Below are 26,803 nucleotides of genomic sequence, written 5' to 3' on the forward strand. Positions count from 1 at the left end.
GTCGAGGGAGCGACAAGCGACACCTACTCCGAGGAGCGCTGGCTGCAAACAATCTCCAATGTGCATAGCTACCTTAAAAGCATAAATAATGGGCAACGTCTGCCCCCAGACGCTGTCAGACTTGCATCGGCTTGAGGGGGAATGTTAGAAGCTTTGGCCTTTGTGGGTGGCAGTAAATGAATGACAAACGCCAGCAGCCAACGCCAACGCCAACGCCAACGCCAATGCCAATGACGTCAACGGCATCATTGTCAGGCCCAGAGCAGTGGGGGCAGTGCTGAGTGCAGCCGCAGCAGCGGCAGCAGCTACCTGCTCTGAGTCAGTATCAGAAGGACTAGGCGGACCAGGACGGCAGCCGGCAGATAGACAGCCAGTTGGCGGAAGACAGGCAAATGGGTTTCGACCTGACACGCTGAACTCTCAACGCAAAATGAGGAAAAATCCTGTGACACACACCGGAAACTGGAACAGCACCCACACAAACACACACACACACACACACACACACACCCTGTGTGGGTGGGTGAGTTGGTGCAGCATCAAAAAGCAATGGCTTAAGTGCCTGAGCATTGTGAGGCAGCGGCTGACAGGCGCAGAATGCGCTCGGGGCTGTTTTTCCAGAGGTGTGTATAGGGGGTGGGGGCGGGGCGTTGGTGGCACGAGCAGACCCGCATTTTGCAGCCCGTAGTCCCAGCTGGTCCTTGACACACCATTGTTCTTTTCACTTTTTACGAGTATGCTGCAAATGAAATGCTGCCCCGAGTGCCCCCAGTTGGCCACCCTGCAACCCCTGCCGACACTCTGCCCCCGCCCCCGACTGCCTGTTGAAGGTGTTCGACGGGAGCGGCGGGTTTATTATGGCCACCGATGCCGACTTAAGTGGGCGTGTTGTTCTTGTTGTTGTTGCTGTTGCCAGCCGCGCTGATGAAGCACCTTTTGTTGTAATGAGTTTCGAGTGCGATTTTTTGGAATGCGTCCCCCAACAGGCTCCAACCATAGGCACAATGAGTTTTTTTTTATGATTTTAAGCGGCTTACGGCAGCGTCTATTTGGCCCTGGTCTGATCGGATCCATTCGCTCCGCTCCTGATTCAGTTGCCATGGCTTGATGAATTTTCGAAATTATTTTCGTTGCGTGAGGTATTTTTAAAAGATCTCATCGTGCTGGCAGTTTCATAGGTCTGGTTGCATGGTTGTAATTTATGTACTTACGTGCATGTTAGGCATATGTTGTAAAGCAATCAGAAATGGGAATTTATGTGTTTTTGACATAGGAAATATTTTAAATTTCTTGTAATTTGTATCTGTTTAAAAAAGCTTGTCAAAAATATTAAAATATCACAATTCCCGATTAACTTTATTTCTTTTCTGCTACCATATTTTATTTAATAAATTTGACACCTAATAGTATACATATCCATATCTTAACGTCTTCTCTGGAATCCTTCAACTCGAATTTGGAACTGTTTTCAAGCTCCTAAAATAAAAACAAGACGTTTTTGCCAATTTACCATTATATATTTATTACTTATCCTATCTAAGTAATTATAGAATAGTTTTGATTTAGATTTCGTAAAATCATTAAGCTGTGAACTAATCGACCGCTGATCAATAAAATCTTAATCAGTTTCGGGTATCCCACTAATAAAACTTAGTCGAATTGTATTTAAAAATGGTCCTAGCCTCTATTAAAGCTGTAACCATCAAATTGCGAAATTGCATAGCCGATTTATGTCCGCACCAACCACTCCCAGTGTCCGCCTTTTTATCCCTAAGTATTGGGCTGCTTATTGCATTTCAGTTTTCAGTTTGCTCGAACTCATCAATAAGAGTAGCAGCAGCTGGGCGCCAAAGTGCTTTCTCCATTAACTCCCCCCAACTCTGGCTGGACATATCAAATTGATGATGCATACGGCAAACAACAGGAGTAACAACAACAGAAACAACAGCAGCAACAACAACAACTGCAACAAACACGAACGGGAGAGAGACAATGACAATTGCATTGACATTTCGACAGAGCAACGAACGAACACAGCAGCAACATGTCGCGTGCCTGTCTAAACGGTCGAGTTACTGGGCAGCCCGAGCTAGAGATGGCCACAAGTCGTGTCTTATTCATGTTACGATAAATATAATGAAACGATAAGAATGTCTCTTAGCATGAGGAAACATATATTCGCCCTAGAGACAGTCGTGCTTTTTAAGCTATCGTGCGTGATTTGTTTATGGCTCGTGTCGTGTGGACACGACTTTGCGAACATGTTCATCCCTGCACGCAAACAGCAGCTAACTCGCCCCAATCATCGCCTCTTTACATTCCGCCCACTCCACCTGGCTTAGATCTCAGTACTGGCAACAGACCGAAACACGACCATTTACTGTGTGCTTGTGTGTGTGTGTTTTGCGTGTGTTGTGTTTGTGTGTGTGTGTTGTGTTTGTGTGTGTGCGGCACATATCGATTGCAATTGCTTGATTTTGTCATTGGGATTTGGATTTGCTGTCAGCTACGATTTTTGGCATTGTATGCAGTTTATTTGTTCAGTCAATTCTCTTAGTACTCAATGCGAGCGGCTGACAGTTCGGCCAGTTGTCAGTTTATTTAGTTATCATTGCAAAAATGTTTGCCCATTGTTAAAGGCGCCATTCGGCATTTTCTTATAGCACTTGTGAGCGTTAGTTTTCCCAGCCTCGCCTGCTGCAGCTGCAGCTGCTGTATATTTGATTTCATTTAAATGAACTCTCTCTTTACCAAATTTAACAATTTTGCATTTCATTTTCAATTTGTGCGCATCGCCTGCAGTGCGCCACAGTACACACGCCAACGCCCACATTTCCACAGGCCCACAGAGGCGGCGCTTTTGCATTTCCACGCGCCGTGTTGTAATTGGCGTCGGGCAACAATTTTGCATTTGGGGCTCGCCAACGTATTGTGCAAATTTCACTTTACAGTGGCACGCCCCCCTTCCCACCACTGCATCCAACACCCGCAAGGCTCCACCCTCTGCTGCCTAAGCCCAGCCACGCCCCAAATACACATTGAATTAAATTCGTTCATCAGTTTATTTGAGTTTGGACGCAACGCGATTTGCGAACCAGTTTTAAAAGTGCTTACAACTATATTATGTGGTATATTTTTGTTAAACCTATAACTCAGTTAATCATTAGCCGGATCGGATCTCTATATGATATAGCTAGCATAGGAAAAGTCAAGTCTTACATATTTCTTAAACGAATTAAATTTTGTAAATCATCTTATGCAAACTAATTCTACAATTAAGCAATTTCTTACTAATATCTTAGTACTTAAATATATATCTTAAACACCCAAAAACAAATTTAAGATATGATATTTAATTTAACAAGTATTCCAGCTAAGCTGATTGAGTAAAAGTATACTTAACCAGCTAAGCTGGTTGAGTAAAAATATAAAAATATTTTTAAATTTTATTTTCTAATTTTTTTTTTTACATTTAAGTTTGCATTCGAATTTGCTTCTTTGACATTGAGAGTTGAGAAGCTTTCTTGTTCATTAACAGAGGGGGGTTTTTGGGGGGGGGGAGTGCCATATTTTCTGCAATACTTTCTCAGTCAGTCTTTATTTAGTCTACCAGTGTGTCTACCTTCCGATCCAGAACCATTCCAAAAGTGCATCGAGAGACGTGTGTGTGTTGAGAGAGAGACGATGAATGATGATGACGACGACGATACGATGATGATGAGACGATGTCGGGGGTTTCCTTTCTTCTTCTTTCTAGCCACAGCCACTGCCCTCTTCTTCTCCGCAATTGACGATGAACGACTACAACAACTACTACTACAATATATAATGGATGTGTCGCTTATATAGATGAGTGAGTGTGTGTGTGTGTAGTAGTAGCAGCTGCATTTATATTTATATATGTATATGTGTGTAATGTTGTGTTCAAGTTCAAGTTATATATTACAAAAGCTTATATATCTATAATTTGACGAGTGTGTGTTTTAAGCTTAAGCCTATTATATACAACATTGACAGACGCGCAACAATATTTACATATATACTCAGAAAGTGATACACAAATAATCACATCATCTAAATACACTCCTTCGATTTGCATATAATAAAGGAGACTAGGACAATCCGAGACAACCATGCCCGCAGCGGGACTCGAACCCGCGACTGGTATTGGTAAGACAAGAGCTAGAGTAGTAAATTTATATATACATGAGAAGCATGGACTCAATACTCATGACCAACCCAGCCGGCGAATTGCGCAGGTTCTGGCAAGCCTTATAATGCGTATTGGCAGAGATTTGCGCGGTTTGTGTATATGCTAAAGACCGCGAATTATTATTAGATTAGCATCTTCCAAAACCTCTTAAAACCCGAAAATGTGTTTTGACAATGGACGCCCAAGCTGATATCCTTTACATTGCGATTTGTTACTTTGAACAAAATTCTTTCAGCTCTGCATAGGGTATCAGCAAGTCGTTGCCTGGCTGCTGCTTTGGTATCTTAGCTAGGGTATATTGCCGTGCCAAATGCAGCTTTAAATTGCAACTTGAGCACGTTTTTCGCTCGGACACGTAGTCGTCGCTGAGCAAATAGTCGGTCGCAAATGACCCAGCCATGGTCTAAGCCTCGCCCCTATTTGGGGTCGATTGTCGGCTTATCTGCAGATGAACAGCTGCTTTTGCATCTTTAATTGGAATTAAATGGGATTTTTATGAATAATTGAAGCAGGCAAGTGGCCTGCCCGACGCCCACTTGCCTATCAATTTCAATTATATAATAATCATTTCCGTCTGGCTACGCCCCTGCTCCCCGTTTCGCGCCCGCCTGTCAATCATAAAAAGCTTGCGACTCCTCTAGCCCACGGGGGCGACCTTTGCAGCTTGACTTGGGCGCTGGCTCTGCTGCTGAGTCGTTGCAAGTTCACGCCAATTAAGGCTAATCAAATTATTTATAATGCTTAACCTAATTTCTGGCCTAGTCAACGACGCCATCGTCGACGCTGCAGTCGTCGCTGGCGCCGTCGCCGACTGCTTCTCCTCCTTCTGCAAAAATATAACTCAATAAAAACTGCGCTCCAATTTGCTGGCACCCAATATGGCTGCAATTGATGGAGATGTGGCGGGCGGAGGGTCGTCTGAGTGGGATGGTGTCCGGGGAGAGGGGCGCGTAACACTTTCGCCTGTGCGAACTTTTGCAATAACCACTTAAAATTCACTCAGCTGTGAATTATGCGCCCGTCGAAGTGTTGTTCTTGTTGAAGGAGTAGAGCAGAAGTCTCCACAAAGGGGATCGGCTGAAGGAAGGAGCAGGGGCAGACAGGGACCCAGCAACGGAATGTGGCACGAAGCAATAAATGGACGCATGTGGCGTGGCTGGTGGCCTGGTTATTTGGTGTCGATTTTAATTTGTGCACCCTGCCACGGAATTCGCCTGCAGTGGTGCTTGAGTGCGTTTTTTTTTTTTTTTTTTTGGTGCTGGGTATGCAATTGTTTTTTTAATTGAAGGGAAACTTGAGACTTTAAGGAGCACAGACGAGCTTGCCATCACTCGACATCTACTTTGTGTATTGGAAATTCGAAAGGATTTATAGACTGCATTTAGTCTGCATGATGTCCTATCTCTTCCAGCAGCTCGCCAGGTAAGTGAAAGGAAATGAAATTAAATGAATGCATTCAAATGTGCATGGTTCTCAGACAGAATGTTACAAATATTTAAGAATTACAAAAAAATAAATATCGGCATTTCCAAATTAGCTTCTCGGCTAACAAAAAATTATAAAATTAGATAGTTGGTAATTTAATGTTATGTTAATATTATGCCAATATGTAAAATTTCTCAGTACGCGTATCCCCTAATCGACTGCTGGTTATTTAACGGGTATTGGTGGCGACACACTTGTCGCGCTGCTTCGAGACGCTCAGCTTAACACCTCTGCCCTTTGGCACCGAAAGTCCACGAACTATCTCTTACGATATGGAAAAAGTATCATATGTATGCACATCATTTTTAAGAATTTATTTATATTCCCAAAATGATGGTCTCCTTTCTTTTTTCGTCCGGCTTCAGCAAAGTGTTTTTGCTGATTTCGGGCAAATAACGAAAATCTTAAAATTCACTTGGCATATCTTTATAAATTTATAAATTGAGGGCCCTGCAAGCAACTTAATTTGTCAAATCAACTGTAATTTATCTTTCTCACTCGCTAAGCCCTGCAAAGTCATTCATTATTGTAATTTATTTGCAGCTGAAAATGCCAAATATTTATTTAATTTTGAGCATTCTTCAATTTATTTGTTTGCACAATCGAATTCAAACAGATCCCCGGCCACTGGCCCCCGGCTCAACCAACACACACACACACACACACACACACACACACACACACACACACACACACACACACACACACACACACAGCTGAGTGACATTTGGCAAGGCATATCGATTGCGATTAGTAAGAAAATTTTCAATTTTCTGCCAGAGCTGCCGGAGTATTCACAAAAAAAAAAAAAAAAAATGAAAACAAAACGAAAATCACAACCAAACAAACTGTTGGAATGGGTGACAGCCGCTGGCATTGTTGACACCCTAAGGCAGCCTCCGCCCGTTCAGTTTCCCCCCCTCTCGAGACGCAGTCTGTGGGTTTGCCTTCTTGGTCTAACCGCTGTGAAAATATGGCTCAGTATTATCGATGTCCGTAACAATGGCAACCTCGAACGTCCCGGCAGTGGCGCTCCTGGCTGCTGAATGTTGGCTGCTCACTGGATTCCTCCTCAACGGCGTCTGCCCTTCTCTTGGCCGTTGCGGCCTCCATTGCTGTTCGCATCCGGAACGCGGTTTCTATTTGAAAACCATTTTGTTTGCTTTATGGATTTGCAGAGCTTAAAGTGGCTTCGTCGCTTCGTTTGCTTCATTTTGCTATTGTTGAAATTTTGAGGCGTGAATGCGCCCAGACCAAAGCCGTAGCCATAGTCATAGCCATAGCCAAGTCGCAGCCATTGCCGCCGTCAAGTGTTCGGTCTGGGCCTTGTTTTTGTTTTATTTTCCCATGTTGACTATTGGCTTAGAGTTATGGCCAATGGCAACTGTTTACACGCGCGCGACACAACGCTGCCTTTGTTCCCTTTTCGCCTTGAAGACTCGGCTCCTTTAATTGGGGGGTCACAGACGCTAATTTCGAGCGCGCCAAGTGGCAAAGTTTGTTGTGGGATTGGCCCGACGAGCGCTGATTAGGTGCCAACTGCGTATAGTGGCGGGCTGTTTGGCTCTTATATGCTCGAAAGCCTGTCTGTGAAAATATATCAACAGTTGCCTTTTTATTATAATAATTTTGCAATTTATACGATTTTTTAGTCAAGCAAACTTTAATTTGTTTTTTTTTTTCGATTTAAATAAATGCTTATTTCTTAGAAAAAAACTGTCAATAAAAAATAAATATTTTGGAATTTCATAACAGAATTTCGTAAACAAAAACAAATTAATAGTGCTATTAATTAATATATAATAAGAAACGAACGTTTTCATTAAAATGTAATTCATAGATTCTCTCCAGCAGTATTCGAACCCGCCAACTGTCAGCTATGTGATATACTGACAGCAACTCGGAGCTGCAATATTATTGATGCCCTTCAGGTCTAAACTGATTTTAAACAATAATTCACATAGATAATGCAATATATGTACAGACAGAGCTAAAATGTCAAAAAATGAAGTCAAATAAGTGTAATATTCAAAAGGAAAGGCCTGTGCAAATGTTATGCAAAAGACTAAGGCTAGGCCGAATTAATTAGCTACTGCCCTCATTTAAGATTGAGCTGAATAAGATATATTTCCAATGGAAAAAGTATATCAAGCAAATAAACAGATAATGCCGCTTGAATATATTCCTCTCGAGCTGCTGTGTATGTATTTATTTTAAGTCGTCATTTGATTTATTTGCGTTTGCTCATTTCCGTTTTCGGCCGCTGATTATCTAATTTCAGCTGAGCTCATCTCAACTATGCTCAGTTGAGTTTAGCGCTCGGCTCAGTTGGAGCGTGCGTGTATCTTTGTATCTGTATCTTTGTATCTTTGGCAGGCTGTTTGTATTTGTAACTGCAGCTCGTTGTAAATTCGTTCTGGCAGCTTTAATGTTTGCCAAAGCGGAAATGAAAAACTTTTGCACGTAGTCACCAAAAGTGGCCAAGTGCACGTTCCGCCTTAGCATTGTTGTTGCCGTTTCTGTTGCTGTTTCTGCTGCGATGAAGCATGAAAAGTTTTGGTTTAATTTTGGCATTTTCACGTATTTGCACCCACACATCGCCCACATACATGCCCAACACTTGCGTTTTCCGGCTGCACTCCCCGCTAGCACCTAGCGCCAGCAAGCTGCGAGTTTTGGATTTTCGCCTCGGTTCAAGGAAGCTGGGAGGAATTCTGGGCGATTCTTAGCCTAAGCTGACTTGGCACGCACGTCTGCTCATTAAATACGCATACGCATGGTGGAGTAAGGGACGTTGAGCTGGTGGGAGAAGCAGCACAGTCGCACAACCACACAGACAGACATGTTGAAGGAAGTCACATACTCTCATCCAGTGCCACAGACAGTTGCCATACACTTATAAATGTTGTGCTAGATAATGAATCTCTTGCACCCACTGCCACACACCCCGCTGCCGCAAACTTTGGCCTGTCGAGTTGTTGTCTGTCTGTTTTATTTGCTTTTATTGTCTTCAACTTTATTCATATCCTGTTAAAATGTATAACTTTGGGCTTTTCGGGTTATAAATTAAATGCAAGTACAACCAATTCAAGGCGAGAGTCCTTCAATGGGCTATACGACCAGGTCGGGGCGGGTAAAGATGTGTGTGGTAGACGGTTGAGCAGGGGGGGGGGGGGGCTTATATGGAAAGGGGTGTGGTAAATATGTTGTCAAGTCGACGATTGTGTTGATAAACTGCAATATGCAGCATAATTAATGAGCATGTCGTACAATGCCAATATTTTACATTGGCAGACAACCAAAGACACACAACCACACACTCACACACATGTGCTCACAAGTGAGATAGAATTATGTGTGTAATTGCAGTTAATGAGCAATTTATGTAATTTACTCCAAAATGAGTTTTAACGACATTTTCAATGGATTATTGGAAGATGTGCTGAAAGTTGTTATATTAAAATAAATTATACGAATACGGACTTACTTAAATTTTTTAAAGTTGTTAATCCTTGCAAATATGCAAATACGCAAACATTTCTTTAATTAATTTACTTAAACTTTAAGGAACTGACATTGTTATAATTAAATAAAATTTATTATTATTTATGCACGATAATATTGATTTTCTGGCTGCCAATTTTTAATGGAATAATAATACTTTTTTATTAATTAAGAAAATATTGAAAAAATTCACAATGATTTTCCTCAATCAAATTGAAAAGCAACCGTTTTTTTACGAAATAAATTCATTCAAAGAGTCTAAAGCCAACATAAGCATATATTCGAGAAGTCCCACAGCTGAAATGTATAATCTTCAGATAACAAAAGGTGTTTCTAAGAATGCAATTAATTTATGACCCCATATATCAAGACTTAGCCCTATATTGTAGCTGGCAGTGAGCGTTTAAGGGATACGATTCGGTTGGCAACGATTAATGAACTATTCTTGAGCTATTCGCGACTTGCAAAGTCATCAATAATGGGCAATCGCTTGACTCAAACTGAAATTGCCATAAAAAGCACGGCAGCGAGAGAGCGGGAGAAACTTCTAAAGAAATGGAGGAGCAAAGCCAATGAAAAGTCAAAAAACATTGACTTTTGAACTTTTTCATTAGCGCAGGGAGACGAACCGAAATCGTGGCATAAAAACAATGTAACCCCAGGACAAGGCACCACTTGAGGAAGTTGAAGCAGCCAAGTGGAAGCCACTGGAAATCAATACACATTGAGAGGAGGAAAAGTGGGCCGACGATAAAATCAAGTTCATTTACGAGCTAAAGAGGCGACCATTTCGCAGGTGAAGCGGACGCTGCCCAGACAAAACCAGACAAAAACCCGCCAAGGCAGACAGTTCCAGACTTATAGCCACATAGTTGGTACTGCTGCTGGTTGGTCTCTGCTGGCATTAAAGTTAATAGAAAAAGTTGCTGTTGGCCAAGATTCAATCATGCGATATAAATAAGACTACACACACACACACACCGAGAGACACACAACCTGGCGGGCAGGTAAATAAAACAATGAACGACCAAAGGAACCGAAAAAACGATAAGAAGTCACAAAAAGTTTCTCTCTTCTATTTTTTGGTTTTTGTTATCTTTTGTTGGTCTCAAGTTGAAAAATTACACAATGCGGGACAGTTGGTCAGTTAAGTTTGTCTTGAGGTTTCCTAGCTTGATATTTGCTGGTGTTGATTGAAGTTTGCATGTTGCCAAAACTTTTCGCAATGAGTCTTAAAGTTCCACCGACAAACTTGCCAAAGTTACCCATGAGCTACCTGTTTCTTAGCTCTGGCAGCCTTAAAAAGGGGTCAACACAGTGTTCGGAACGGGCAGGACAGAAAAATAGGATTACAAATTTAAAATCCATTTCGTGATTAAAAGGAGAGTGCTTAAGAATTTACATTTAACTCTTTCTTCTGTAGGAAAAAATTGATGTACTTATACTTTTTACAACATGACATACTTTTTATTTTATTTAATCTAAGTACTTGCTCCTTTGATTCTTGATTAATGAAATTCTCCGAAATGAAGCTTTAAGTATTCAAACCAAACGATTTTATTCTCAAATGAAAGCTATTTGAATGAGCTTTTAGCTTTAAGTAAGTTTTATTTTATAAATAAACTTTGTAATTTTGATCAATTGTTCATAAATCAAAGGCTTGTCTAGATTTCAACTACATTTTCGTGATGCTGATTTATTTCCCCCCCTTAACTGGATTGCTAAGTAAATGCTGTATTTAAAACATAGGTATAATTATTTCTGATATATTCCTATTCATTCCTTCTCCCAGGTTAATATTATAATAAGCTTAAGTTCTACAACTTTCTATGTATTTCTACACATGAGCAAAGTGACTTTCATCTCCGGCAGCTGTTTATGCATGTACATTTCTCCAAGCAGGCCCTTGCTGCCCCTTGGCCAACCCCATCCCCTTTGGGAAACATGCGCCCGCATATTGAAATCCATTTAATTCAATTACACAGCGCCACAACTTAAAGCGCATTTCAATACAAGAGCTGATTGGGGAGAGTATGAACGCGGAACGGGGGTCACTTCAGCAGCTGGTGACTGACCGAACCCCGCCTCAGCCCCAATCTGATGCCCCTTGTCCGGCAAGCGAACGCAGTTTCACTTACGATTATTGCCTATTTTTGCTGGGGCCGGAGAGGTCGGGGCGCTGTCTGATGGCGCTTGTACGACACGGCTAAGCGCCACATGCAACATGTATTTACCGTTCTTTTCTGTGTCTTGCCCCAGCTCTCTGCCTCAATCCTCCCCTTGGAATGTGTGTGCGTACTTTACATGCTCGAATTGTCATTGAAGCGTTTAGCCATTTTATTAGATTGTGCTGTCGTCTTGAAGCAGACGACCCGGCGAATCGCCCCAGTTTGCATTGGGGTGGTCCTTCTAGTCCTTCTGCCCCTTTGGCAACCACTTCCTGCCGCCCTGCCGCCCTGCCGCCCTGCCTCTCTGCATCCAGGCTGAGATTTATGCGCATATGCTAAGCACATTGTTTGCCTTGCTTGTTGTGTGTGGAATGGGGGAGGGGGAAGCGGGGCACCGGCAGGTTTGTTCTCATTTTGGGGTTGGCTGTTAGTTCTTTTTCTTGCAAGACATTCGAAGGGTTTGCAACTCGGCTGCTGCTCCCAGCTCCTGTGTTGTCCTGTTGTCCTGTCGTCCTGTTTGCCTTTTAACATTTGCCCAACATTTTGCTTGGCTTCGCATTTTTCTGACGCGTTTTTGCTTGTTTTCTAAATTAAAATTGATTTGATTTTTGCTCTATTGCTCTTTTGTTGTTCTCGTCCAGGGTCCGTGCATGGCCCTTGGCCAATGTCCTGCTGCTGCTCCAATATGCTTAAATTGCACATATGCGTAGCGTCTTTGCAGTCCGGCATCTTTGACATTATGTTGCTTTATTCAATTTTAATAAATTATGTATTTTTTAATTGAATAATGAAATGTGGGAAAATGTGAGAAGCCAACATTTCCGAAACCTAAATAAACTGTATTCTAGAAATAATTGTGTTACGACAAGAAGGCATTGATGTATTCAAGGAGTAAAGAGCTATAAAAGAATTTTTAAGGTGACAGGCCCGATTCTTTCAGCTTTTAATATTCTTACACCCAATAGTAACAAATATCACTAGAAGATATTATCATTTAGAATAATTTCCTGTACATAACAATATGCATTTATTTTACTTTACTTCAATCATTTAATATTATACCTAATGTTATAAATTGTTTAAAATTTTATATTTTACACTTTTAGCGAGCTCTAAAGTCAGCGATTTTCAGCCATTTTGCTCTGCTTAATATGCCAGACTATCGATAATTCATTATTTCTAGTAATCAGCGTGGTCACTTACAAACAATTTTGGAAAAATTGATCTTTCTTTCATATGATGAACCAACGCCGAAAATATAGTATACAATATATGCAAAAATTGAATGCAGACGTCTTACAAATATATAAAATATAAAAAGTAGATATAAATATAATAGTCGAAGCCAATTGAGGGAAGCCAAAGTAGCGGGTGCTGCATGTTTGTATCGCACAAAACAAGTAAAATCCATAAATAATCCAAATGTTTCTTGTTTGAGGAGCTGGAAAAATAAAACGCGGTGAAGAGCTTAAAGTCGATCGCCCTTTTGTGTTTGGGGGCGATATTAACAGGCTAAACACAAAACAAATCAATAACTCCACTATAGAGCGCTCGACTAAGAGATACCCTTTACTCAGTTATACTTTGAAAAATATATTGTTGAAAACATTATTTTATAAAAAATATATTGCGCTTTAAAACTATTTGTGAAAGTAGTTAGCTCTTAGCTCGTATGATCATTTTTGTATGCTATCGTCAATTATCAAAAATTATTAAAATAAGGTCAAGATGTATCTATAATTTTTCATCAGATCAAATCGACTTACTGCTTACTGCATTATATATACTCAACGGGGTAAAAACAAAAGTTAATTACCCTTCATAAATTATAGCCGGAAAATAGGGTATATAGTTCCATTGCTAGTCATGTTTATACAGTCAAACGGTAGTTTAAATTTGATTCGTTTCAGTTTTTTCGCAAATCAAATGAATCTCCAACTTAAACTTTAAAAGAACCATACCAGATGCTGTCATAACAGTTTATACAACATGGTCAAGTTATATTGTACTCTGTCAATTGTTGTGCTCCCCGCCCTTGTTGCCATCGAATCGGTCATTGCGAAGCAGATAATACCATCGATCATTGCGGAGGTACTGCGTCAGAGCAAAGATGACAATGTGCTCGTGTCGCCCTACCTGGTGCTAGACGGTTTGATTCAGTTGTATTACGGTGCACAGGGAAAGACAAAAGACAAGCTGCTGGAACTGTTTGAGGTCACGGATGCGGTAGCTTTTGAGCTAATCATGAATAACTCATATTCGATTCAAACTTCGCTTGACGGCGTTGAACTCTATGTGGGAAATCGACTCTTTGTATCACAGGATGTTAGCATTTTGCCAGAGTATGAGGAAAAGCTGCGTAGAATTCACAAGTCTCCAGTTGAAAGTGTGAACTTTGCAGACTCCGCGGCGACTGTTTCCAAAATCAATGATTGGGCTGCCGCAACAACTAAAAGCAAAATAACTAAATTGATTGAGAAAACCGAACCCAACTCAAAGATATTGTTTATGAGCGCGATTTACTTTCACGGATTGTGGAGGCTCGATTTTGATAGCGCACACACTAAGCGTTCACCCTTCTATGTACCTCTGTCAGATGGAGGTGAGCGAACTGTTGAGGTGGATATGATGAGTCGGGAGGGCTATTTTCCATATAAATATGTGGAGCAGCTGGATGCTGACGCTATCAAAATAAAATATTCGTTACCAAGTACAATGAATATGATTATTATTGTGCCAAGAACGACTAATGGCATTTTTAAGGTCGTCGATATGTTTGATACACTGGAGACAACACAATTTGAGCCGGATGCATATATCAAACGTCTAAGGCTTACCTTACCAAAATTTAGATTAGAATCTATTATAAAGCTAAGAAAAGTCTTAAGCGCTCTAGGCATAAATTATTCGCTAGACGCAAATTTAAAGGATGCGACTGAAGTAAACAAAACCTTGGAAATCACCGAGTTCCTTCAAAAAGCAGTCGTTGAGGTTAATGAAAAGGGCGCATCGCCCTCAGATTACCATGGTAAGTATTTGGAATATATTAAAACATTTGGTTTATAATACATATCCAAATTTTTTAGAAAAATCCAACAGTTGGCCTCAGATTAAAGCGGATCATCCATTTCTATTTGTGATCAGGGACAAACAAAAAGTTTATCTCGCAGGCCGCGTAAGTAATCCGAAATAAAGTGTTCACTTTTGCCAAACAAAATGTAGACAATTCGAAGATATGCTGGGTATTCAAAAAAATAATAAAAACTTTGTTCATGACTCCAAATATGTGAGGCATTTATGTAAAATCTGGTTCAAGCAAAATCATTAAGCTAACCAATATCCGAACGCAGCTTGTTTCAATTTATGCCCACATCGCGTTTATTGCAAATTCCCCAGCCAAAGAATTTTTCAAATATTTTTTTAATGAAGCTAACCCTCATGCACACTCGCCTGTCTGTGTGCATCACAAATCTCGCTGGGATTTGAGCACAAAATTAATACAAAATCGAAAAACATTTACCAAGGCTTATCGCAGCGACGACAGGCGAACGCTGCGTATGCGCAATGTCAGACGACAGCGCTCAAAGTAGCTTATTTAAATTATCAACACGTTTGCTCCTGACGTGCCACAAGGCGACAGCATGGGAATGGAGAACGCCTGGCCTGGCCTGGCCCATATGTTTGGTCCATTAAGATAAGCGTCAATCGAACGCAAGCAAAACAAAGCCACACACAAATTGTAAATCCGGCAAATGTGTGAAATTTTTGTTGTAGGCACGTTTTAAAATCACCATCAATAATGTAGAAAACCGAGCACAACAGTTCGCCCCACCCAGCGGGGGTGGTTCGGTGTCAGTGACACTCGGGCGTTCCTTTGACTTTCGACTAAGCCGGCAGCAAAAGCAGCAGCAGGACTCAGTTCTCATTGCCAGTTTGATGGCTTGATAGAAATCTGGCGGGCAGCTACCCAGTCTCCAAAATTCTCCCCCAAGCTCTGGTAAACATCAACTTGGAGCGTGCCTGGTCTATAATGGGGGTGGCTGACTGTCTGAGTTTCTTGACATTTTATTGTGTCGGGCTCGTTTCGTATTTATTGAAAATCGTGTTAGTGCATTTCAAATGGCACTTTAACTATATCCGACAGCTTCTTATTAAGCCCAAACTCTTAAAGCCTGGCTTAAACGTCAATTGATTAAAAATTTATATTTTTTTTTGATAATCGAAAGCTTCATAGAAAATATTAAGAATTATTAATTGTACTATTTAAGTTGCATATCGTTGCGATCGTTACACATATATAAAGAGTATATATGTATATAGAATATATATTGAGCCTTAAATAATTGATTTGCAAGAATATTTGGTTGCGGTTGCATGCGAACCTCAGTGCGGCTTTAACACGACTGCTGCCACACCTGCCGCATACTCTTTGCTGCCCAAAGCGGATTTCGGGGCATTTTGCGCTTTAATCCGTGCAACTGTAGTCAAAGCATACTTGCAGAGCGGGCCCCAGCCGAGCTCCCGTGCGCACTAGGAAATTCACTCTGAGTGTCTAGTTTTATTCAGGCAGCGCAGGTAAATGGAGTGGCCAGCGCATTCCGAGGCTGGCAATTCAATAAAAATGCCGGCGTTGCGTTGTGTTTTCTATGCGCGTTGGCAAATTTGTTGTTGGTCGCCATCGACGCTGCCGCCGACTTTTGCATTAATCACTTTTGCAAGCTTTCCGCTAGGACAAACAACAACAACAACAACAGCAGTGCCAGAAAAATGGTAGGGAAATGGAAAACGAGAAAAATTCGAAAAGCAAAACACAGCGCAAAGGCATAACAAATGGTGAGAGTGCAAAACCCCGACGAGACCCTTTAATCCTCTGTGCAAATGAGCGGGGGCTGAATTCCAAATTTATGGGCTACACGTTTCGCTTTTGAATTGGGCTCTACAGCCAGGCTCTATTGCTTTTTTATATTTTTTCATTCAGGGAATTGGTTGATTTTCGAAAATTGGTGCGGGTATGTAAAATATGGATGCGAAATTCAGCATGGCAAATGTCAAAGATTGCATAGATAAAGCGCGCATGGGTCAATCAATGAAAGTGACCAGCTTTTGGGTAGCATATTGCCGAATTCCTTGGGAACCAGACAAGCTGATGCAAATGGGAAAAAATATTTAAAAAAATATATTCAATTATATTTTAAGTGCATGAGTTGTCCTTAAATGACACAAGTCTGAAAAGAATATATCTATCCATATATCCACCATTCCTATCTTCCAATCATATTTATAAAAATAAATATTTTTGATTGGCCTTTCAAATTCTTTTTCTACGCATAAAAGGAGACATCTTCGATCCCACAAAGTATTATACTATAGACATCAACAGCCGAGTTGATCGGACCACAATGTCATATGGAGAAAACGTTCTTGTTTGTAAAGATATCTGTGACAAGCTCGGCATTTATAAGTTTCACTACTCTCCCTACATATTTGCCAAATCTTATTAACAACTGACTATGTCATGTAGTATAGCTGCCGGGGAATCGATCGATCATATAGCATTTTTTATTACCAGAGCAAGCTTTTCTGTTTTCAACTGTTCACTGATTTTTTTTTTTTGGCGCATGTTGATAAAAATCTATACAATACGAAGTAAAGCTTGTTTAAAATAGTTTATTTAAATAAATATAAGGAAAAGCCAATATATTTTTTATCGTACATTTAACAAAGTCACTTTAAAACTTGAACCGAGTCCACAATATTCAACTGAAATGAAAAGTTGTTCACGTAAATTGAAGGTTATCCATTATTGAATTTTCAACTTTTCACAGCGCCCGCTGGCCAAGTGCTCAGCGGGAAATTCAACGAATACAAATTGAATATTCATTCAGTCATTCATTTTCATACATTTTCATTCGCATTCCGTTGCCCAGCCGTGGGCGTTGCTAAATTACCAAATTAAAGTTAAATTTGTTGTAAAATGTACAAAAGTTGGTTGCGGCGCGGCGTGGAATATGGGCGAAAATTTCATTTGCTAATGTTGATAATGGACAAGTTTTGTCTTGTGATTTCAATTTTTATGATTTATAAGTGAGCGCAAACTTTTCGCAGACACTGTTGTTCCCATTGTACGCTCTTCGCAGGGTGTTAATAGAGTTTTCAAATTGTGCTTAAATATTTAATGCGCTTCAATTTTCACCATTTTGCTGACTCTTGCAACAAGGTTTTTTTTTATATTCAATTTGCAGCGCTTTTATGAGATATTACGAGACACTAGACAGAGCAAACATATTTTGTGGCATGCAAATGCAAAAGCCGAACTCGAAGCACAAACAAATATACCGAATGCAATTGTAATATAATTTCCAATGCTTTTTATATGGAAAAAGCCACAAACCGAGTTATGTTGATATAAATAGGTTTTTGCATACCTACGCTAGATGATTGTCTGAATGCACTCGCACACACTGACTCATAGACTCATATGCTGTGGCATATGCTTATTTATGAACTGTTTCATGGACCGCAATAAAACATATATTTCCCTTGACGCTCAACTCCATTTTTGGTAGCTCATTTTGGCAAATGGGTTCCAACAGCGATAGAGAGAGATGAGGAGGGACAGCGAGATACAATGTATGACCGCAGTAGGTTACTGCCACATTGCCACAGTGCCACACTGCCAATGCCACTGCAGCTTATCGCTGCAGCCTTCAGCGCATCCTTATGCGACTCATGCGGTTTGCATTTGAATGCCATTTGGGGGACTCAGATAAAACTCCGGCAATGCCGACGAGCTTAAGGAAGCTACAAAAGCGAATGCAATGTGGAAAGAGCTCGGTCATTTGGTAATCATCGGCAAAATAAAATGCAGCTCATGTGGCACACCATTAAGGAATTATATTAAAGTGTACTTTAGGTATTTTATATTTGCTGTGTACTTAAAATTCAAAATATTCGACTGTTAAACTTCTAATTTTTGTTCTTCGATCAATCTTCAATTTTTTTGCATATTTTATTTATTTATTTTTTAATAAAATTTCATACTTTTATGCAAATGATTGGGCTAGGCCGTCGCATACTCGATTACCTTTATGCATTTACATGGGAAATGAAATTAATTCATAAATAACAAGCGCCAAGATACATTTCCACAGCATTTAATGTGCTGAGCCGTGCAGAACTCGAAAACAGACAAAACATATGAGCATTATGTAAATTAGATGAACGCCAAAATCAACTCTCGAGGCTTTTCAATGTAATTTTGCCATGCCACAAGAGCTGAGCAAAAAGAAGAGAATCAAATGGCGCAAAATGAGTGGGGTGCTGCAGCTGGAGCGGGAAGTGGAAATGGAGTGGGAGGTCGAGACATGGCCGCAATTTGGCTTTAGCGTGGAGGCAGGCAAAAAGGATTCGCACATTCACATGGCCCTGTTTACGGTTACAGTCGCAGACGAGCGTTGGGAAAGCGAAAAACCCGCAAATGAAATGAAACGAAATGTTTGCATAAACGATTTAATCGAATTCCAATGCAAATTCAGTTAAATTTCATTTCCGGCCCAGGACTTTGCAGAAGATGCGACGACGACGACGGCGAGAACGATGAGAATGAGTCTGAGACTGAGGCCGAGGCTGAACCACAGACTCAGGGCGGCAGGCCCCATTGCTTCCCGGCTACGGAAATTAGCATAACACTCGCGGTAATACAATAAAAAGAAAAGGATACATCTACAGAGCTACAGTTACAGGAATAGCTTTAGCCACAGCTAAAGATACAGATACAGATACTTTTGCTGGGGCGCCAGAGGCAGGCGAGTGTAAAGTTCATTCCAAATGGCTGATATACCAAATTGAAATAGGAAACACTTTTTTCCTTCAAGGAAACTCACAGCAGCTGACTTAAGGCATGTATTTTATTTTTTGTTTACCCTCGCTGTGTATATAATATAATTTGAACGGGATATATATTACACAAAAGGGGTGTGGATGAGGCTGTCATTTTTTACTGACATGAGCCATTTGCTGAAATACGATTTATTTATGTTATAGTTTAATACATATTTTTAGAATTTGTAAAAGTATTTGAGGCTCATTTTAAGAAGTTTTTTCGAATATATTAGAATTTCATGAGTGTATGCAAATTTTCTTCTACCTAAAACCCGTTTTAAAATTCCTCGCACTTCAACCCTTGCCTTATTATGCACTATTTATATTTATGCAAAATCTTTGTTTTGTTTTGTTTTTCTCTGCCTTTTTTGCCTTTGCCCTTTTGCCTAATAGCGCGAGCAACTCAATTAATGAGCCAAGTTTTTTTCCGGCTTCTTCACATTCTTTTTTTTACCAGTCTTGCTTTATAGATTGCTCGAGCTTTGCTGTCTTACAGAAAGTTTAATGAAATCTTGACACGGAACGCGCGAACGGAATGTGAGTTTTTCTTACCAATTGTCGCGTCATGAATTTTATTTCGCTCTCTACAAGTTGTACAGTAAAAAAAATGAAAAAAAAAAAACAATGAAAAGAAAAACGAAGTAAACGTATTTCAAGTTTTTGTGCCGCTTTACAAGTTGTTGGCCATAAGCCAGCCAAGTCGCCTTATAAGGTCTATGTGGAAAACTTTCCGGGCGAAATCCGTAAGCCAGCAGGCAAAACTTTATGTTGTCCGCCCCACGACAACTGCATATTCAAAGCACTTACCAACACTGGCGCCGCAGAATGTGCCCTTGCCCATCTGCTAACTCTAACTCCAGCTCCGATGGACTGGTCCGGGCTGTCTGGACGGACTGTCCCCGGGCGCGCATTTCCGTTAGATGCCAAACACTTTTGGCCTTTGTCCCGAGACCGCAAAAGTCAGCGCCTGGCGCATACAAATTAATCACTTGGCCAAAAGGTTGGAGTGTCAGCGGCGCCAAAAGGCAAAGTTAATGGCTTCGGTTTCGGGTTCGAATCGCAGCGCTTACCTTTCTCTCTCTCCCACTCTCTACCTTTCTCTCTATGTGTCTCATCTCTTACTCTCTTCGTCTCGCAGCTTTATCATATTTTGTCCATGCCGATCACGTACGCGACGTTTTTATGATATACCAATTTTGACATAATCCACGTGGATTACGAACACGAGCAACTGGAGTCACACACTCGCAGTTGTTCAAATTGGCCAAAATAGGGAAATGCTTCACGACAAATGGACTAGAGAGAGAGAGAGAGAGAAAGAGGAGGATTGGGTGTTAGCAGGGCGAGACAGATGCGTCGTGTTGAGGCTCAAACATGTTTGATTAGGAAGTCTTAATATGATATACAAACTGTTTGTGGGGGTTCTCTTCGATAACTATCCCAAGTGATTTGTTCCCATTGTCTACAATAAAGACTCAATTTTTGATAGTTTATATAAGTTAAAAAATTTATTTACTAGCAGAAAAAAAATTGCAAACAGAAACTTCCATCAATTTAAAATTAATATAATATAATATAAGATAATAATAATATATTATATGTAATATAATTAATTTAATTTTGAATTACAAGCAATATTAACTTTTATATTCTATTCGTGATATACGTCTAAATAAATCTAGTTTTGCGCATTAAACTGAATCAATTGATGAAATAAGTAAATAATTTACTCCTATTTTATTGCCATTAAATTTTATCATAAAAAATATAAAAAGCTCAAAACTCAAAAACTTATATCTGTATAAATAACAATCAAGGTGTTTCTTACATTTTCCTCGCATATAAATTATTGAAATAGTTACATCTATTGTTTATAACTCTTTGTTATTATAATGCTCAAGGAATGAAAAATAGTAATCTATTTGTTTAAAGTTTAATCTATTCTTGGAATTCTATTAGAATTGTCATTTTGAAATACTTTCCCTTCAGCGGATCAGTAAAAGCGGAAAGCTACCACAATTTTTCAGAGAGGTTTTTGAGGTTTTCATTCTCAATAGATTCATTTGTTAATTTAATCTTTACTTAACATTCGCATTTACAACAGTGTACCAAAATCTAAAAATTTAAAGGGTATTTTTGAAATTTGTTCGGTAATTTTGACAGAATCAGACCACTGGGAATAGCAGTACATATACCCAGCAAAGTACTTTTCGCTGTCCATTTCTGCCAAATTTTCGCGTAAATTGCATCGATTTATTTATAAAGAGGCCATAACCACTGTCGTTACTGTGTCTGCATGGCCAATGGGTGGGCGTCTCCTGCGGTTCAATCTATGTGTATTTACCTCGTAGTTCTAGTTCAATAAACTTTTATGCTAAAACCTTGCCATTCATTATGGGCCCGGGCCCGGCGCTTGGCGAGAGGTACAGCAAATGCGGCTACAAACAAGGCATAAATATGCCGAGGCATGCTTCCCAGATAACTAAGTACAGCAGTTGGGGGTGGCAGGCGCTGGGCGGAGGGGAATGTTGTGGGGTACTACTGGGCACACATTGAAACCGAGATTGTCAACAAAGGCAGAAGCGAAAGTGATACCGGGATTTTCCACATGACGACGGCTACGACGGCATCATCATCGTCGTCGCTGATGATGATGATGATGATGATGAGGAAGGGGCCTTAGACGGGCCGATGCCGATGCTGAAATATGCATTATAGTTATGGTAATGGCCCGCTCAACTACCCAAGCCGCACAGATCCAGCCATGGCATCAGCTCCAGCTACAGCTCCAGCCACAGCCGATGCCAGTCCAGGCGACGACGGCGATGCCGACAGCAATGCTGATGTCAAAATGATGACAGGCATATTTACGCTCGTTTCGGTTTCAATGCCCTATATCTTGGATTATATTAGCTATACTATGTGATTGGTAACAAGCAGCCTTAAGTGAAAATATTCAAAACATTTCAATTGATCCGTATAAAATGTATAGAAAGATCTGAATGCAAAGTAATTTGAGGCGCTTTTAGCTTAATATAAAATTAAAGAAGAAATTTGAGTTAAATTAATATAATAATAAAGTTTATAAAATTTTCATTTTTAGTCGAAAGAACCGAATCATAAAAGTTTGATTAACGAAGTTAGAAGTAAAATTATATTATTCAAATATATATATTACTATTTAATGCTAGTTTCGGAGACGTTCCATTTTCTTTACATTTGTTTAAAAATATTTTGTTGATTTATTTATAAATTATTTATTCTGTATTTGAGCTCACAATCTATGTATCTATCTATATAAACATTTAATGCTGGGTAAGAAATATAGTCTGCTTTAATTATCTTTGCAAATAGTTGTATATATATTAGGTCAGTTTTTAAACTCGTCTTCACAGACTATATATGTCCATATAGCCACACATATTTTGTTATAAATAATGTTACATAAAACTCCATTTCTCTTGCTTTAAAACAAATCGTCCTGGTGAGTGTATACAAGGTGCGTTAATTAGACAGCGACGTATCTTGCATTATATTTTGTTGTATTTTTTTTTCTGGCTTTGCGCGTCGTCTTTGGTTTTATGGCTTTTCTTTTCATTTTCCATGCCGCTTTGCGCAAATTTTCAGTGGCTTGCCAGATGGGCGCTGGGTGTCTGTTGGGCGTGGGGGCGGATATGTTGGGCGTTTTTTGGGCGCAAGTGTGAGGCGTCTGCTGACAGGCCGTGCAAGGTTAAAGTGACAAGTGCGACGGCAATGGCGCCTTGCATAATGCCAAGGTAGCAGCTTAGCATATGACGTGGCAAGAGGATGGATGGAAAGGGTGGGGCGGCAAGCGAGGGTGGTTCGATGGCTTTCATGGGCAACATATTTGCGTCGCGACACAACAAAATTACGTGCAGCCAGCCGGGGGTGATGGCAGCAAAGGGGCCGAGCCGGGTGCTGGGTGCTGGTAAGTATCTGCAAGTTGTAGCATAAAAACTTTTGCAGTCTGTGCCCCAAAGTAACGTTGTTTGTTGTTGTCGTTGTTGTTGTTGTTGTTGTTAGTTCGCAGTTTGAATGCGGCTTTTGCTTTTGTTTTTATGCCGCACTAAAAACATTGAAATGCGATACTATTGTTGCAACAATTGTTGTTCTTGTTGTTGTCGTTGTCGTTTGCAGCACATTACCAACACCTCTGGTTGTTTGTTCCTGTTGTCGCTGTTGTTGTTGCTGTTGTTGCTGTGTGTCTCGCACAATAAGTGGCCATGTTTGCCGGCTGCCAGCATGAAATCTATGGATTTACCAGCACTTAAACTTTGTCATATGCCACACACACAAACACACTCTGCCAATGCTGATGATGATGTTCGCTTTGCTGATGATCATTTTGTCGACATTGGTTGCATTGGATGAGACATAACGGATAGACGACAACTGTCCGATGGTGCATTAACCTTTGCCATTTTGTTGGCATTTCATTCTTCTAAGTGCAATTGCCAGCTAAACTTGTGGGCCCTGCCAAACGCCGTGAATGGGCAAGGGTATACAACTTCTGTTCGGCTGTGATTGCACAACTGATTGCAACTGGTTATTAGTTATGCGGGATAGTTCCAGCTGCAGACTTGATATCAACTTAGTTTGGAAACAGAAACAGAACTGATTAAAATTTGAAAAGATTAGACTTCATTTTATGCTTGAAAGAAAACAACAAATAACGATTATTCTTGATTCTAATGATAATGCGATTCTTAGATAGATTAGATATATATTAGAGTATTTGGAATTTGTCATTATAAAATTCGAGATTTGTAAAACATGTTACCTGAGAAACTTTAGCCAACTATATTAACTATAAAATATATTTAAATTTTACCCAATACTTGCTCACTTTTTGATTTATTATTTTTTGTAAGCTTATTTGCTTTTGTAGCTTTTTACAGCTTTACATTAATGTAAAAGATCCACTGCTCTGTTTAATATTTATAAATATTTCATTTCACATCATTTTGTTCGACATTTCCATTTAAATGTATTTTTTATGAACATAAAAACTTGCATTCATTTGCAGCTTTTTTTGGCGTTTGCTTTTTTCTGTATTCTCTTGCATAATTAAAAAATTAATAGAATTAATTAAACGTCAGCTTAAGCAGCATATCATGCAGCATTAATAAATTAAGAACAAATAAAAAAGAAAGCAAAAACAAACACAATTAAAAAAATGGTAAATAAATAAACCAAATATGCACCGCAACAATGATTATAAAAAACGCCAGTATGCAGCTATAAACAACCAACTAATTAAACATGCAACAAGAGGCTCATGCCACAAAAATAACAACAGCAGAGGGTATTATTATTTTGTTGTGAAATGTGTAACGCATAGAAGGAGACATCTCCGACTCCATAAAGTATATATCTTCTTGATCAGCATCAACAGCCGAGTCGATCTAGCCATGTCCGTCTGTCTGTCCGTCTGTCTGTCCGTCTGTCCGTCCGTCCATCCGGCCATCTGTCCGTCTGTCCGTGTGTATGAACGCAAAGATCTCAGAACCTATAAGAGCTATAAACTTAAAATTTTAGATGTATATGCTCCTAGTGCCTGCGCAGATCGAGCTTGCTTCCGATAGTCGATAACTTGCTCCGTTTCCAAGCAACTGATAAAAATCGATATCGATATCCTGTTATTAGGGCAATTTTGGTAAATAATAAGAGCTAGAGTCACCAAACTTGACATATAGCTTCTAAAATAGACTATATATGCATTTGATGTTGGAAGAAGAGGGTTCAGGGTATCCCCTAATTGGGAGCTCCCGACTAGAACCTCTTACTTGTTTGATGATTTTGTTTGAATATCTCCGGTAAATGTTGTCTGATTTTCAAATGTTATACATTTTTCAATTCGTACGGATCCCTACTATCAAATGGTATTCAAACAAATTACAAATCGGTCGGTTCAAAAAATTTGTTGACCAAAAACCGATTCGTTTGTAAAGTACACATTTTTGATGATTTTTTCAGTATCTCGGCCAAATAATGTCCAATTACCTCACGTTTTGTCTACATTTTGAATGACGACTTTTTAATATATTAAATATTTTTTATTTCAGGTTAATACAGTCACAACTTGAGAAAATGGAGGACAAAAGGAAAAAAACTGGAAAAGACCAGACAAAGCTTGGGCAACTCCGGATAATACCTGTTAAGTGTTGATATATAAAATAATAACTAAATATTCAAATGCTGTAAAACATATAATTTTTTAAATGCCTATATAAAAAATAATTAAGCAATGCAAATACGATGTTATGAAAGAAAATAAATATATTGAAAATTAAATAAATTCTGATGTTTTTTTGTGAGGAATTTTTTGGGCAGTTTAGGTGAGTAATTCGAAAGAGTCGACATAGTTTCGCAGTTGATCTGCGCGAGATTATGTCGTTAGAAAAAACTCTCGGGAAAAAAATCTGATTTTCGTTTTTAGAGATTTTCATTTTTATAGGCGGAGATATGACTTTTGAAAACGAAAAAATTCCGCGTAGAGATATGACGTTTGAAAACGACATAATTCCCCGCAGAAATATGATGTTTGAAAACGACAAAATTCCGTGTAGAGATATGACGTTTGAAAACGACATAATGCCCAGCAGAAATATGACGTTTGAAAACGACAAAATTCCGCGCGGAGATATGACGTTTTGAAACGACATATCTCCGCCGCTCTAAAAATGAAAATCAGACGTTTTCATTTTAAACTGATAAATCTGGTGATTCCAAGTCGCGTAGTTGAGCCCTCTCAACTACGTCGTTATCGCTTCTTCTTAATTCTCGCAACTGTTTAATTTAACCAGAGTAAAAACAAAGACATTCAAAAATTTTTTTTTTATTTAAATCTTTTTTTTATTAACTGTTTGCCATAACCTAGTGTTGGTGTTACATTTTTTAGGTGTAAATAAAAACATGACTTATTGCCTCTTCGACTTCTTGTTTACAGCTCGGACACTTAGGTTTAGTTTTTAATTTAAAGAATCATTGTTCCATTTATGATATGTCTTAAATTTGAAGCATTCGAGGAAAGTGACGTTGTGGAATATTTCAATTCAGGCAAAATTCCGGAAATATTTGATTCATCATCCCAGTCAAACAGGTCCTGCCTTGAAAATCGAGACAAAAAGCCCCGCATATCGATTTCTCCAATGTCAAAAAGAATCGTGGCGTCCATGATTTTTTGAGAGCGGTCCTGATAACAAAAGAGAAAGTTTAAATATATCATTTTTATAAAATTTTCAGCCAACTTACCAATACGATCGTTTTGTTGCCCAAATTCTAATTGTAGAGTCACCAAACTTGACATATAGCTTCTAAAATATAATATATATGCATTTGATGTTGGAAGAAGAGGGTTCAGGGTATCCCCTAATTGGGAGCTCCCGACTAGAACCTCTTACTTGTTTGATGATTTTGTTTGAATATCTCCGGTAAATGTTGTCTGATTTTCAAATGTTATACATTTTTCAATTCGTACGGATCCCTACTATCAAATGGTATTCAAACAAATTACAAATCGGTCGGTTCA

At 39.5% G+C, this 26,803-nt stretch overlaps 1 protein-coding gene across 1 annotated transcript; it reads left to right on the forward strand.

Moving 5' to 3' along the window:
- Positions 1-13,341: 13,341 nt before the first annotated feature.
- On the forward strand, positions 13,342-25,514 carry LOC6627538 (serine protease inhibitor 42Dd). The gene is made up of 3 exons (XM_015172491.3): positions 13,342-14,398; positions 14,457-14,545; positions 25,338-25,514. Exons 1-3 carry the CDS (start codon positions 13,360-13,362, stop codon positions 25,356-25,358), a joined length of 1,149 nt encoding a protein of 382 aa, XP_015027977.2. The 5' UTR covers positions 13,342-13,359; the 3' UTR covers positions 25,359-25,514.
- The last annotated feature ends 1,289 nt before the right edge of the window (positions 25,515-26,803 follow it).

This window comes from Drosophila virilis, chromosome 4 (assembly GCF_030788295.1).
Source record: "Drosophila virilis strain 15010-1051.87 chromosome 4, Dvir_AGI_RSII-ME, whole genome shotgun sequence".
NCBI classification, from domain to species: domain Eukaryota; kingdom Metazoa; phylum Arthropoda; class Insecta; order Diptera; family Drosophilidae; genus Drosophila; species Drosophila virilis.